General features: G+C 53.3%; 1 protein-coding gene across 1 annotated transcript; it reads right to left on the bottom strand.

The window, feature by feature from the left end:
• Positions 1-905: 905 nt before the first annotated feature.
• ELF3 (E74 like ETS transcription factor 3) lies at positions 906-4,361 on the bottom strand. Its single transcript, XM_062595095.1, has 8 exons — positions 4,199-4,361; positions 3,271-3,492; positions 2,925-3,011; positions 2,717-2,836; positions 2,403-2,504; positions 1,560-1,676; positions 1,171-1,366; positions 906-1,026 (listed from the first exon to the last, which is right to left on the bottom strand). Exons 1-8 carry the CDS (start codon positions 4,359-4,361, stop codon positions 906-908), a joined length of 1,128 nt encoding a protein of 375 aa, XP_062451079.1.
• Positions 4,362-13,817: the final 9,456 nt, after the last annotated feature.

The raw sequence follows: 13,817 nt of genomic DNA, 5'->3' as shown, positions 1-13,817 counted from the left end.
TCAGCCCCCCCCCCCCCCCCCCCCGTGGCTGGCACAGAGCCGGTCTGTGCCCCTGTGACATTGCTTCAGTCCAGCTGAGCATCACCACCTGCCACAAGACACGTGCGTGCCCTACAATGCATATTGTCACATGGGAACATCTTATTCATGAAAAAATAGATCTGTACATTCATTCTGTGCCATTTTTTGTCTTACATAAATTAGAAGCTGCTTGTGGGGAAAAGGCCTGTTTCCAGATACAGGTGCCCAGGCTGGAAACTAGAACAGGCCCTGCTGTCTGGAGTCCTCTCTCCTTCTGTGGGTTTTCCAGAGCCAGATGAAACTGTGTTGTCTCTGTCTGCTCTTGACTGAAGTCTCATTGAGGACCTGCTGCACAGAGGGGCCTCACTCATCCCACGTGGAGAAAATAGAACAGTGGGCACCTTCAGCAGGTCTTGAGCAGTAATGAAGGAGGACACTTCAGAAAGGTTTTATAGCTGGGACAAGTCCTATCTGGTCACAGACGAGACCATGGTGCTGTCTCTCTGCCCAGGCAGGAGGTGGGTGCCAGCAGGATACCTGCTGGATTCTCTCTTCAGTGCCATCTGTCACCCAGATTTCTCTTTCCCTTTGTCTTTGTCCAAGCTTTGAAACAGCCAAAGTCACTGAAACTCCAGTTGGAGGTACAAATCCATTGAGGGAAATAATGGTTTACAATAACCTACTGGAGCCAAAATATTAGCTTTAAATATCTCAGTGCTGGTGGTCACCAGCGCTCACATGTATGCCCACACAAGGGGCCAAAGTCTCACACGCTGCATGAGGCAGCAGCTTCCAGATCCAACAGTGGGCAAAGCTTCCTGCCAAAGAACCAGATTCAAAGCTAGCCCAGGGGGGCTTGCTGGGCCCCAGTTCATCCAAGGTCTTTACAGTTCTTTGTTCCTGTTCAACACCTCCTCCTCTTTCCAGCCACTGGAGTTCTTCCCAAATTTGTACACCAGTCGTCGTCCATCAACTCGTTCCAGGATCTCCCGTTTGTAGTAATACCTGGAGGGGACAGAGGTGGAATCAGGGCCCTGGATGCAGCACCATGTGTTGGGAGCTGCTGTAGGAGAGCAGAGCTGAGCTATAGTGGGTATGATCCAGCCCCATGGACAAGGTACCCTCAGGGGAATAGGGGAGGGCACTCACCGCATGGCTCGGCTAAGCTTCTCGTAGGTCATGCTGCTATTCTTCTTCTTCTGGCCCCAAAGCTGAGCCACTGCCTCTGAGCGCAGGAATTTGAAGACACCTTCCCGCCGGTCTTCCCACTTCATCAGCCCCTCATTCAGCTCAGGGTGGATCAGGATGTCTCGGATAAACTCCCACAGGTGGGTACCTCTTGGGGCTGGAGGAGAACAGGCTGTTTGAGTAGGGGGAAGCTCTTGGGTTTCCCTGTAGATTGGGTTCCCCTGAGTCCCCTGCCAAGGAGGATGGCTAATGGACACCATCCTTCCTCCCACCTCCCCACCCACGGAGTCAAACTGGGGACAGGTGGTTCCCAGCTCCTGGCTAGAGGGGCCTGGCTGGAGTCCACATACAGTGCTTGCTTTTCCGGCTCTCCAGGCAGTCTCTGCTCTCCTTGCTGTGTTTTCGAGGCCGTCCCCGCTTCCTCTTGCCATGTTTGGTGTCCCCTTTCTTGCCCCCTGCAAAGCCATCTGTGCACATAGACAAGAGTAAATGTTACTCTTTCTTCAGGGTCTTCCGAGTTGCAGAGATATCTCTAGCCTCTTTCTTCAGGAGCAGGAGCACAGGGAAGAGCTTGTGATGTGAGGAATCACGGGCTGAATTCATTTTGCAGGCACAGGTACCAGAGAACAAGCTCCCTGAGAGAAGGGTCTCCCCATTCCCTCCAGCCATCATCCCCTTCCCCATGAGGAAAGATGTGGCATGTCTCTCCATCCATAGGGCAGCATGTTGTTCCTTCAGAAACCTTGCAGCTCCCTTGCATCCCTGTCTCATAAGCAGCTAAGGTCAGTCCTGAACAAGATTGACCCCATGGTTCACAGGACCTGGAAAATCTGGCTAAATCCAGCTGCCTTACTGCTCCACTAGCTCCACTGCTCCACTAACCTCTCTACTGCCCTGGCTGCACTAGCTCTGGAAAAAAGCAAGGCAAAGCTTGCACCATCGCCATGCCCAGCTGCGGAGAAAGGGGTCCAGGGCACATAGAAAATAGATGTTCTCTCTCCTTCCCTGTATGGAGATGGCTGTTCAAATCTGTTCTCTAAATCACTGTGTCAGAGGAATTGCACTCTGGCCCTTGCACTGGCCCTCATACTTTCCACCTGGCCCTTACACTGTTACTGTGCCAGTCAGAAAGCTGGAAATGGCAGGAAAGATCTCTCTTCTATAAGTTTTCAGGCAAGAAGTGAACAACTCACCATCAGGGAAGAGCTTTGCTTCTGCAGGGTCGAGGTCAAGGTCAAGGTCAAGGTCACTTCCACCGGAGTCCTGGGAGTTGGGGCTGTGGGACATCACAGGCCCTGGGAGATAAAAAGACAGGGCTCATACCACCAGCAGTTTGCATCTGAAGATGCTTTCCTCTGGCTTTTCCTCCTCATTTTCATCCGGCCTCTGCAGCTCAGCTTCTTGATGCAAGGCCCAAACCTGCCCTGGGGCAGGATCCCATCACTCTCCCAGCTCAGTGCAAACAACGGGACTTTGCAGCTGCGCAGACAATAGGCAAAACACTGACCTGAGATATCTGAGCTGCCTGGGGACATGGCACCAGGCAAGCAGGTGAAGTCTGTGGAGAGAAAAGGGTTTGTGAACTTCATATCCTCCAGGGAGTCCTTGGCACAGGGATTTCCCAGCTCTAGAAGAGACAGTAAAGAAGAAGGGATTAGTCCTCCCTGAAACATCTGGTCTCTGGGGACAAAGCCTGGCCGAGGCACCTCTCTTACCCAGATGGCTAGTATCCAGGAATGTCTCTTGGGAAGTCATATCCTCTTTTTCCAGCAAGTCAACGATCCAGTTCAGCTCGTCGGAGGCTGCAGAAAGGGATGCTTGGGATTAGCGATGCAGTGGGGAATGGCATACAGAGGGAGTTGAGCCCAGCCCTGTTTGGTCTCCAGACTGTTCCCACTTCCTCATGCCATCCTGTCCAGCTTCCCCTAAGGCAGCCTCCCCAACTAGATAGCCCTATGCAGTGCAGAGGAGAGCAGCGGATCCATGGACTAGCAGGGGGCTCTCAGCCTCATGCTCAGAGCCTACTAGCCCAAAGACAGATGGAGCTCTGGGACCACTCACTGATCTCATGCAGGCGGTCATAGAGCTCATCCCCGAGAGGCCCGAAGATGAGGCGCATCTGGTCCCTTGTGTAGTGGCAGAGCGTGTGCCCATCCATGTTGCAGCAGGAGAAGTCGATGGAGCTGGCATCATACTTGTTCTTCTCCACATGGTAGCTGATCCACTCTAGCACCTGCACCTTGGTCCAGAAGTATGGGAGCTCACTGAACCACTCTGGCTTGTCTGCGAAGGATGGAGAGTGGGGTTCAGGGGCAGGGAAGCGCTACCAGGGCAGGGTGCCATAGGCTGCTTGGATGGGGGTCAGTCTCCATGCTGATCATGCAGGGTACAGCAGGCTCTGCATTTCACAGTTTGTGGGGCTAACACATGCCTGACATCTGCTGCTGGACTGCCAGCCACACACTGCCCTGCTCCACAGAGGTTCTGAGGTCAGGGATGACCTGACCCCCTTCTCACCATCAGGTTTAGATGCTGTTTGCCCCACCAATGCTAGGATCTGCCCTGGTCTGCTGGCTGTGTCCTCCTCATTAGGTTCCCTATGCCTCCCCTGGGGCCATCCTGCAATGGTCACACCTGCAGAGTGGGATCCCAAGTGCTAGGACCATCCTTCCAAACTGCTCCCTGGCTCCCATTCAGCCTGCATCCCGGGGATTTGTTAGTGGGAGGATAACAATGATTTGCTATCCCCAGCCCTGCCCCCATACAGTCAGTGCACACGAAACATCAGACGTGCCATCTTTTATCTCCTCCAGCAAACATCTAGTCAACACACCACTAGGGAAGCTGAGACATGACACAAGCCATTGACTTGCCCCAGGGAGACCAGAACCTTGAAATGCTCTTCCAAAACAATGGTATTGTCTCATTTCTGTCCTGCATGTTGGGTCCCTTGCACAACCCACCACACTTCCCCGTTATCCTGCCTTACCTGTGCTCTCTGCCAGGGGCTGGCTGGTGGGGAGGCTCAGCCCCAGGGTGCCATCATCCCCAAGGTGTCCTAACATATCCAGAGTCGTCTGCCCCTCATCTGGCTGGTACATGGCACTGATGTAGTTAGAGAAGATGTTGCTGATCTCACAAGATCCCGCCATCCAGCTCTGTGCTGAGAGACCACAGTGAGTCTTGGCACTATCAAAGCAGGAGAGCTTGGCCTCGCAGCACCCACAGCAGCCCTGGGACCAGGCCTGGGCAAGACTGGGCTTTCCCTCCCTCCAGCTAATGTCACCTTTCAGGTCACCTCTGCAGAAATACCAATGCCTGGCACCCAGCCAGTCTGGGCTGGAGCCTGACTCACTGCCACCGCAGAGCCTGGTGTGGGCCAGCTCCCTGTTCCTCCCCGGAGCAGGGAGACTCAGATAGAGCAGGCCAAAGGACACAGCATCATCACACTTGGAAGAAAGTCCCTTCCCTAATGGTCTAGCCTCTCCAACCCCTTTCAGAGCCAATGTAAACAGGTAATAAGCAAGCAGCCCTGCTGCTAATTGTGAAGACTGGTGTTGCACAGCCCCTCTGTGGGGCCATACATCATGGGAAATTCAGTAATCAGGCACTCCCCCAGCCTCACAGCCCAGTGGTGCCCATGCTCCACCACTGGGAGGGTCTCTCGCATCAGGAGTCCAAGCCTTTGAACTCACCACAAAAAACACATCCCAGCATCTTTCTGGCCAGGAGGGCATCTAGCCCATGTTTGGCCGACTTTGAGGAGCCAGATCTTGCTGTTCACTTGACAAAACTTGGGGGCAGAGAGGGGGCCCTCAGGATCACTATCTCACTAGCCCTCCAAAAGGGCTAATGACTATGATGACAAACAGGTGTGCAGTGAGAAAGAAACAACAACTACATCCCCTGCCAAGAGCAAAGATGCACAGGAAGGAGAGCAAAGCAGCCATCCCAGGCTGGGGGGAACCTCCCTGTCAGGGAATGGGCACCGAACGGAAAAGCTTTGGTACCTTCTGTGATGGCAATCCTGGAAGCAGCAGCTAATCCACAGAACAGCAAAGGGAGAACCAAAAGCACTGTGCGCTGCCACTAACCACCACTCATGGGGGCCCTGGCCTGGAGTCTGATGCCTTTGGGCAGGCCCTGCCCTTGTCTCGTCTTTTATAGTGCGCGCGGCGGTAATGCGATCTGGCAGCCTGAGGGGAATTCCAGGCTGAAACGTTCATGCTCCCAGATCCAGGTGATTTGCATAATATGAACCACTGGGTCCCAGCCCAGCTCTGCCTTGCCGGGAAATCTGGGTTGGCCAGTTTAATCATTGTCAGAGCTGTTGCCCTGCCGGTGCCTAGAGTTTCACCCACATTGGCTTCTCGGGGTGTTTTCTTCACTGCCATTTCATTGACTTGTGTTTGTTTGCTCACAGCAGCAGGTTTGTTCAGCTCCCGCTGCCAAGAAAACACACCTGGAAGGGCCAGATGCCTCCTGGCAGGTCCTGGGGGTCAGTGCATCCCTTCCCTGGGGCTCTGACTAGGGCAAAGGGGCTGATAAAGCTGCCCCAGGTGCCCACCTGGCCATGCAGCAACATTATCAAGAAGCCCTGCCCAGGAGGGAAGCCCAGGAGGGAAGGCCAGCCCTTGTACAAAATGTGTGCTTGCACAGGTGCCTTTGTCACATTTTGAACACCAGCTTGGTCACTTGCAGGTCCAGCATAGGCACAGCTTGCCCCAAAGGGGGATGAAGTACGAGGTGACAAAGTGTGGCAGAGGCTGAGAGCATGACCCAGATAGGGGCAGACTATGTGGAGATGAAGTGGGGACAACACAGGTGGCTGAATATTTCTGTTCTCCATAGTGGGGTAGGTCAATTTTTGCCTGTGGGTGGCTGTCATAGACTGCAGAGCTGTGCCAGCCCATTCCCTGCCATTTCACAAGTGCCTGTGCATGGGCACACACGTACACCTGCTATGGACACATGCAAGGGGCAGGCAGGGCTATAGGATGCATTTGAGGAATTGCCTTTCTGGTGGCTCTGGCTGTGACTGTTGTGCAGGGGTATTTGGGACTCTCTCTGGATGTGTTCATGCTCTTCTTGGCTCTGTGCTGGTAGAGGGAGCCCCAGGCTCATCAAAGCCAATGGTCTGGCACCCACTTGCCTGGACCTGGTACTCTGCAGAGCTAGCTTCATCCATGCAACAGCTTGGCTGAAGCAAATCCATAACACTGTGTGAGTGGAGCAGACCCTGCCATTACATAGGAATCTTTAGGCAGTCCCATCTTGTTTATTTTGAAAAGATACCTGGGAGCAAACCTCCTGTGTGGCCTTGGGGGTGATGAGTAGGAGTGGAACAAGCAGCACTGGTTCTCCACCTTGGCCTAGTGATCAGCAACAGCACCATGGCTGCATGTCCCATTCCTCTTGTCATATCATCTGGCCTGCCATCCTGCCAGGGCCCTTGCTGCAGCACCAGGGCAGGCAGGGACAGCCTGCCATCCAGGAGGCACTAGGTCATGCCAGCTAATCACCTGACCCAGCTTCATTCCTCCCCCTCACTGTCATGAGTGCTGGGTGTTACCATGCCCTTTTGTTTCCTGTGCACAGCATCCTGCAGTGTGAAGGGTGCAGAGGGTTGTCCCCATGCCAGGGAGCAGCCCTTGCCATCACTGTCATGGGGCAAGCTGTGACTGCTGGGGGATACACTGGTGTTGGGCTCACAGAGAGCCATAAATCTGTATTCAACTGGAGCTAAGCCCAAGGCTTTTACTGTGCCCAGGGACTCAGCTGCCAGGCTGGGCTTCCAGAATTTGTGGTTAGAAACTTGATCCCAGGGAAGCTTTTTCCATCCACTGCTGAAATGCGGCTGCCTCTGGAGTGGAGTGGGAGCACCATAAGACAGCACCATACCTGTGCCATGAGCCAAGAGAAAAGTGGGGAAGATGTTTAGTGTTTAGGATCCTCCTGCCCAAGCCCTGCCCACTGCTCTCCCCCCATCCCATGAGATCTGATCAGAGGCCAGATTTGGCTCTCCTTTAAGATGGTGGAGGAGCTCCCTTATCAGGCTCAGCACCCCTCTTCCCAGGGGTCCCTCTCAGAAGACCCACAAAAGGCCCCAGGGAAGTGCTGTGGTCAGTCCACACACTCAAGAGCTGCTACTGCTGGAGAGGTGCCCTTAGTGGGTGGCTCACAGTGTGCTCCACACCTACTAGCAGAGAAAGGGGTCAAACGTGCCGGGAAACCTCTGGGTTCTTCTGGAGGTCTGCCTTTCAATCTGCCTTTCCAGAGCCTAGCCCACTCCCTTCATATCCTCCTTCCTCAGTGTGTTTGGGAGCCAGGAGGTCATCAGTCCCTGAGAAATCCCCACTCACACCAGCAGGCACTCTCTGGCTCTACTTGCCTGTGGAAATGGCCTTTCTGCCTGCCCACCCAACTTATGTGCCTCAACCTTGGCCCTGTAGGTGGGCCGTGGAGAGCAGATCATGGAGTGGCCCTGACCCCTGGAGACACAATGACAGGAGAGCCAGAGGGCATGAGACTCACTCAGGACATTCCCATACCCAGAGCACAGGGTAGCAGAGTTAGTATAGTGCTGATGGGTGTGGAACAACTCCTCCTTAGAGCTAGGCTTTAGGGACAGGTGGCAAAGGGCTGGGCAATTCTTTTTTCAAGAATCCTCTGTTATTCACCTATGCCCACAGAGCTCTGGGTCACAAAAATTGCTCAGTCCAGTTCTTTCCTCTTTCTCTCCTGGACTTTCCTCTACACCAAAGCTGTGGCCAAGTGCTACATGGAATCTGCACACTGCAATCATGGGCACCCCTCTGTGGGGACTTGCCACCTTGCCATGGCATGGATCTGCACAGCTGGGAGCCTAGGGTGCTCAGGGTGACAGGAACCCCCCAGAGAGCCAGGTAGGACTGAACTTCTCTTGCTGTCACATCTCTGGCTCTGGTCATCCCCCCTGCCCCCGCCACCCTCCCCTCCACTTAATCTCTGGCCAGGCAGTCTGGAACACTAAAAATGTGTGTTACTCTCCCTTCTTCCAGGGGTGGATCATGCTGGGATAAACCAGGAGGCATCAGTCTTATCCAAAGCCTCTGGCTGTCCCAGGAGCTGCCTGCAACATTATGGGCCCAGGAGGGTGACATCTCACAGGAAAGGCCTGATCCATCCATGGAGCTTGCAGCATATCAATCTCATGGACAGAGGTGGTGGCTGTCTCTATGCTGTCCCTTTGCTTCTGGTCCAAGATCTCAGGGTACCTGTAGGCATGAGGGAAGTGCAACACAGGGTGGTGCCAGTTTAGTCAGGCACTGACAGGCTCAGTGTCCTGCTGCACTGAGAAAGAGATGGCCATGTTTGGGAACCAGGGCTCTTCAGAGTGAGTTGGTGACAGGAGGGTCAGAAAGAAAAGGCATCTCTGGGATACTATGAGCATGTGGGGCACCGAGAAGGAAAGGAGTACCATCAAAGTCACCTGTCTTGCTAGGAGAAGAAACTGCACCCATGACAGCCCCACAGATGTGGCCCCTCAGGTCTCATCTACCCTGGAAGCACCCTGAGGTGGCTGTAGGTATGGAGGCTCACATTGAGATAAGCCCAAAACAGGATGAGACACAGTGTTGGGGGTTAGCATGACTCTGGGTACTGTTGTCAGCATTATCAGATCTGCCCTCCCCTTCACCTCTCCCCCCACCCCCGAAACATAGTTAGGGCTGTACTGGCACACTGCTATCCCCACTGTGCCCACACCACTTGTCTCTGTGGTAAGTACTCAGTGCTGTCTCATCTCCTCTTCCAGGGTGGCTCTAAGGTTATCCGCAAGTCCAGCTTCCTCTGAGATATGGCAGTGCTCTCTGGAGCCTGCCCGAGCAGTGAGATCTGTTTTGAGCCCACAGCTGAGAGGGCCCCCCAGCTCCATGCCAGGACAGTCCTGAGATGGCGGCAAGGTCTGAGGTGTCCCACATGAGGAGCAGTCACTCTGCCACTGCTGCAGAATGTGTGCTAGCATTTACCACATCCCCCACCTCTTTGCAGAATGGCTGGCACAGAGATAATGTGGGCCTGGCAATTCCCTGTGCTCACCTTTTCCATCTGGTCTAACTAGAGACACAGCCAACTGGGAAAGGGAAAGTGGAGGCTTCTGGAGTCAAGGCATGGCCCAGCTGACTACTAGGGGTGCAGCTCATTGCCAGCCCTCCCTGACATTTCGGGGGGAAGAGGAGAGGGTACAGCATGGTGCCAAAATCCATTGCTTTTGTGTGTTCAGCAGGAACTGCACACTGGCATTAGGATCACCACACACTCTGAGGCACCGAAGATAGAACCCAGATGTTCTGTCCTTCATATCCATACTTAAGGGACTCAGCCACAGCTCCTGGGCTAGCAGGAGCTCCTTGCTCCACTCACTCTTCCCACTCAACCTTCCTGTAACTCCTGCAGCAGTCTGTGACCCTGGGAGCAGGCTCCACATTCCAACCACCCCTGCATCTCCATCTCCTCCCCAATCCTTGAGCTTGGTGGCCTGAAGTGAGGCATCTCTGATGAGATACTGCTGTCCCCAGCCCCAGCAGCTACATCTTGCTGCAGGGACCCAGGCATTGTGTTCCCACAGCCAGGACTGCCACCTGCTGGCTGTCCCTAAGGCCCAGAGCCACTGGACTGCGGGCTTCCCTTGCTCTCTTGAGCCACCAGCTGTGGGGAGGTGATCCTCACTCAGCCAGGCTGCTCCCCAGGACGTCACATATAAGGTGCTGCAGATGGCCAGTGGCTTAAAAGCTTCATTCCCAGGAGGACGCAGAGCCCCCGGGATTGCACAGCCCCAGGAAGAACAGGGCAGGGGTGTGGGCACCACCACTCTGCCCAGGAGGAGCAGAAGACACAGAGTATCCTGCTCCACTGTGGAGCTGGTATTGTGCATATGTCCCTGCAGTCCCTGGGTGCAAGTACCAGTGACAAGGCCCTATCTCATCTGGATGCATGAAGAGGGTGATGAGGTGCTGCAAGGTTAGGGGATGCTCTGCCCTCTGGGGAGGAAGGGGAGGACAGCTGCCATTTTGGCTTGAGGCTGCCTGGCTTTACTCCTTCCTCCCTTCATCCCCTTCCTCATCAGGAGAGAGGTGCGGAGCCAGCCTCGCTAGGACTGTTATCTTTCCAGTTCAGTCCCTAACGATTCACCTACAGCAATCATGCCCTTGGGGAGAAACCAGGCAGCCCAACCACATCTATCCTATCTGCCTCAGGACACTGATACCATAAGGATGCAGGTGAAAGTCATCATCTCACAGCACCCAAGGCAGGGCCAGAAAGGCTGTAACTGCACAACTCCTCTCACCATTTCCCCATGTTTTCACCATATGCATCAGAACAAGTAGTTCCCAGCTCTTCTCCATCGTTTCATTTCAACATATTTTATTTGTGAAGACAAAAAGGCAAGGAACAAATACATCCATTGGAAAAAAAACATACATCATGAAACTGAATTAACTTACACTATTTACAGGAACACATCAAGGTATAAAATATATGTACATGCCTTGTCCTATGAACAACCCAGACCCCGGGCTGGGCTGCAAAACCCAGTAGAGAAAAAAGCCTTCATAACAGTTGGCCTCTATATAAATAAGCTGCAAGTAAGAAAAGGCACCTGCTATTTGCAATACTTGTGCAGTGAGAAGGGGTCCTGGAGCTGGCAATGCAATGCTACAGCTGCCCAAGCCCTGTTGCTGGGCTGGACTTAAGGTTGGTCCTAGGAAGTGGGAGATGCTGAGCAGCTGGGCAGGTACCACAAGGGATGTGCTTCGGGACCAGAGCTGTTACAGGTGGGGATGAGCCTTCAGGGAAGGATGAAGTCATAAAGTTATGCTTCTTGGTGGATGAAACCCTGGGAAAATCAGGACTGGGCCTTGTGGGCCGAGACTGCGCTCCCTGTCAGCTACAGCTGGAGCAGCTGTACCAAGGCGCAAAGGGGCCAGGGTCCTCCTCCTCCTCTGGATGGTGAAAGGGGCGTGCAGAGGGAATGTAACCTGCAGGACAGTGCAAAGCAATGAGTGTGCTGAAAAGCAGATCTGAGCCCTGTGCTCAGCAGGGCTCGTACTTGGACTCTTATCTAGCATAAGATGAGGGAAGGACCAGGACAGGTGCACAGGGAGGAAACCCTGGGAGCAGCACTAGCTCTGCAATACCAAGGCCAGAGGGTAGCAGCTAAGATGCCAAAGAAGTAGCTGTGCTTAGGAGTGCTGGGGGAGACAATATACCCATAGGGAGGCAAGACTCATGTTCCAGCTCCTTGCAGTTGGCTAAACTTGGAGATGCTATCTGGCCTCCCCTTTTGTGCCAAAAAAGCTGTGCATGCAGGGAAGGAGGGCAATGCCTAGTCTCCCTGGGTAGGCTCACAGTGGTTTGGGGGCCCAAGGCTTTTGGGCTCCTGAGTCATTTCTAACCCTTTTGTGTAAAGCTCAGCCCTGGACCAGTACAAAACTGCAGGCAGGGGATGCAGTAGGCCACTGTGTCCCAAAGAGATGAGACTCAGAGTGAGAGAGCCCATGCCCAAAGACAAACGTGTCACATAGCAAATGAGTCCTTCCCACCAAGGGAAGGACATCCTGTGACAGCAGGAATCATTGCATCCTTGGCACAAACCAAGGCACTCAGGGAGAAGCAAAATGAGTGAAAGTGGCTCCAAACCTTCCTTGCAATGAAGGGATTGGCAGAGAGGCTCAGAGATCACAAGGAAGGGCTTAAGTTACTCAGCAGCACAACTTCTGAGCCCTGAGGGAACAACTCAGCTGAGAGTGAAAGCATCTCACCTGCTTCCTTCAGCAGGCAAACACTCCTTGCCTTCTCCCATACTCCTCGACTTCCACCTTTGTATATCTGAGCCCATGTCCCCAGCCTGAACCTGCAGGCAATGTCCTCTCAGACTAGAGAATAAGAAAAGTGCAGCTCTGGGGCCTGTTATGGGGCAAGTGGGGAAGACAGGGGATGAAGGACCACAATCCAAGGGGCCACATTTGTTAGACCTTGTGCATGGTAAGACCTTGTGCTTCAGTGGTTGGAGGAACCTGATACCCCCAGAGAGTGGTTCAGAGCTATGACCCCCCTTCCAAAGCTCCACTGTGTTGCAAGAGTGAGGGACTGGCCCTATGTTTGCTCTTGAGTCACAAGAGGAGAGTGGGGTGACCAGTAGGTCTCCAGGTTTTTCCTGACTGATTGTCAATTGCTGGGAGAGGATGCAAGTATCAACTTATCTTATAAGCCAACTCAACTCAGACAGAGGTTTTGACAGCACCCGTTCCCTGCTGCTCCAGACTACTACCAAATCACAACAGGCTCTGGAAAATTTGGGTTTGGACAGGCCCATTCAAACTGTGTGCTTTGCCTGACATTACACATACAAGAAGTGCTTCACTGCAGTCACCAGCAATCTGCAGAGGCAGGACTACAGAATGAGATGAGCCTCACTGAGGTCCCTTTCCATCCTTCAAAGGGACAAGAAGAATCTCTTCCAGCTGCAAATCAGCACAATAACCAATAGCAACAATGCAGAACCCTGGCCTGAACATCCCACCGGAGATGGGATCAAAATCACTGTATTGCAACTCAACTGGGGCTCCCACTGTAAAGGTGAGAGATAGGGACACTCAAGAGAGCAGACTGCATTGCCTATCATACTGTCTGTTGGGAGGCAGGAAGAGAGATGCAAGTGGTGGCTCAGAGATGCAGCAAGGTGTAGGTGAGGCCATGTGTCCCCAGGACAAATTCAAGTATCAAAACCATAACAATAACAACAATAATAAAAACCACAAAACACAACCTCCCTCACCCCATCCCCGAAACCAAACCCAACAATGACAGCACCCAGCTCGCACCATGAGGTAGCTAAACCAGATCAACACCCAAGAATGACTCCTGCATGGGAAATATCAACCCATGCAGGTAGTTAGACACAAAAACATGTACCTGCACATGCACACGCACACACACAGGGCTATGGGACCACAGTCAAGTCCTGCTTCAAAGACCTCCCCTTCTGACCTGCCAGCAGCTGTGCTATGGTATCTTGCTTCCTCCATCTGCAAGCTGAGAACAGCTTTACAGGCAGGTGCCCAGCATGGTGGCTACAGCAGAGGGAGAGGCACAGCCTCCGTGAATTTTCTCCAAATTTGGAAGCCCAATTGACACAGTGCTGGACATAACAGTGTGACAGATGCATCACCCAGGACTGGCCCTTCACTCCCCTGGGAGATGAAGTAAGCATCTACAGGCTGCACACAGGAATAAACTTGCAGTGGAAGCCATGGAAGGTGTAAACCAAAATTCCCCAGCAGCAGATCCCTTCACCAACTTCAGCAGGTAGCAGTGTCAAGAGGTTTTAAATGAGACACTGGCAGATCAGAGATTAGACACTAACACATTACGGTCCACCTACACGAGCCCTGGCTACAGATAATCACTCACACACACGGCCAAGTGAAGGTTGAACAAGCTGAGCAATGAGCAGAGAAACCCTCTCCAGAATGCTCTGTGCCCTTAGAGGATAACAGCACCTTAGTCCTGCTCAGCCATCTCACATCTGTGCGTTATTCTGGTGGTCAGAGTATCCCGTACCTTTT

This window comes from Rhea pennata, chromosome 25 (genome assembly GCF_028389875.1).
Source record: "Rhea pennata isolate bPtePen1 chromosome 25, bPtePen1.pri, whole genome shotgun sequence".
NCBI lineage: Eukaryota > Metazoa > Chordata > Aves > Rheiformes > Rheidae > Rhea > Rhea pennata.
The sequence above is the reverse complement of the archived record's forward strand: the minus strand, read 5'-3'. Positions and strand labels throughout refer to the sequence as shown.

What these genes read in the sequence shown, in the direction of transcription:
- ELF3 (XM_062595095.1), bottom strand. Translation starts at nt 4,361, where the DNA reads ATGGCGGGATCTTGTGAGATCAGCAACATCTTCTCTAACTACATCAGT. An exon ending in GCCCCTGGCAGAGAGCACAG is followed by an intron (nt 3,493 to 4,198) that starts GTAAGGCAGGAT and finishes CATCCTTCGCAG; the next exon opens with ACAAGCCAGAGTGGTTCAGT. An exon ending in GAGCCGGAAAAGCAAGCACT is followed by an intron (nt 1,367 to 1,559) that starts GTATGTGGACTC and finishes GTTCTCCTCCAG; the next exon opens with CCCCAAGAGGTACCCACCTG.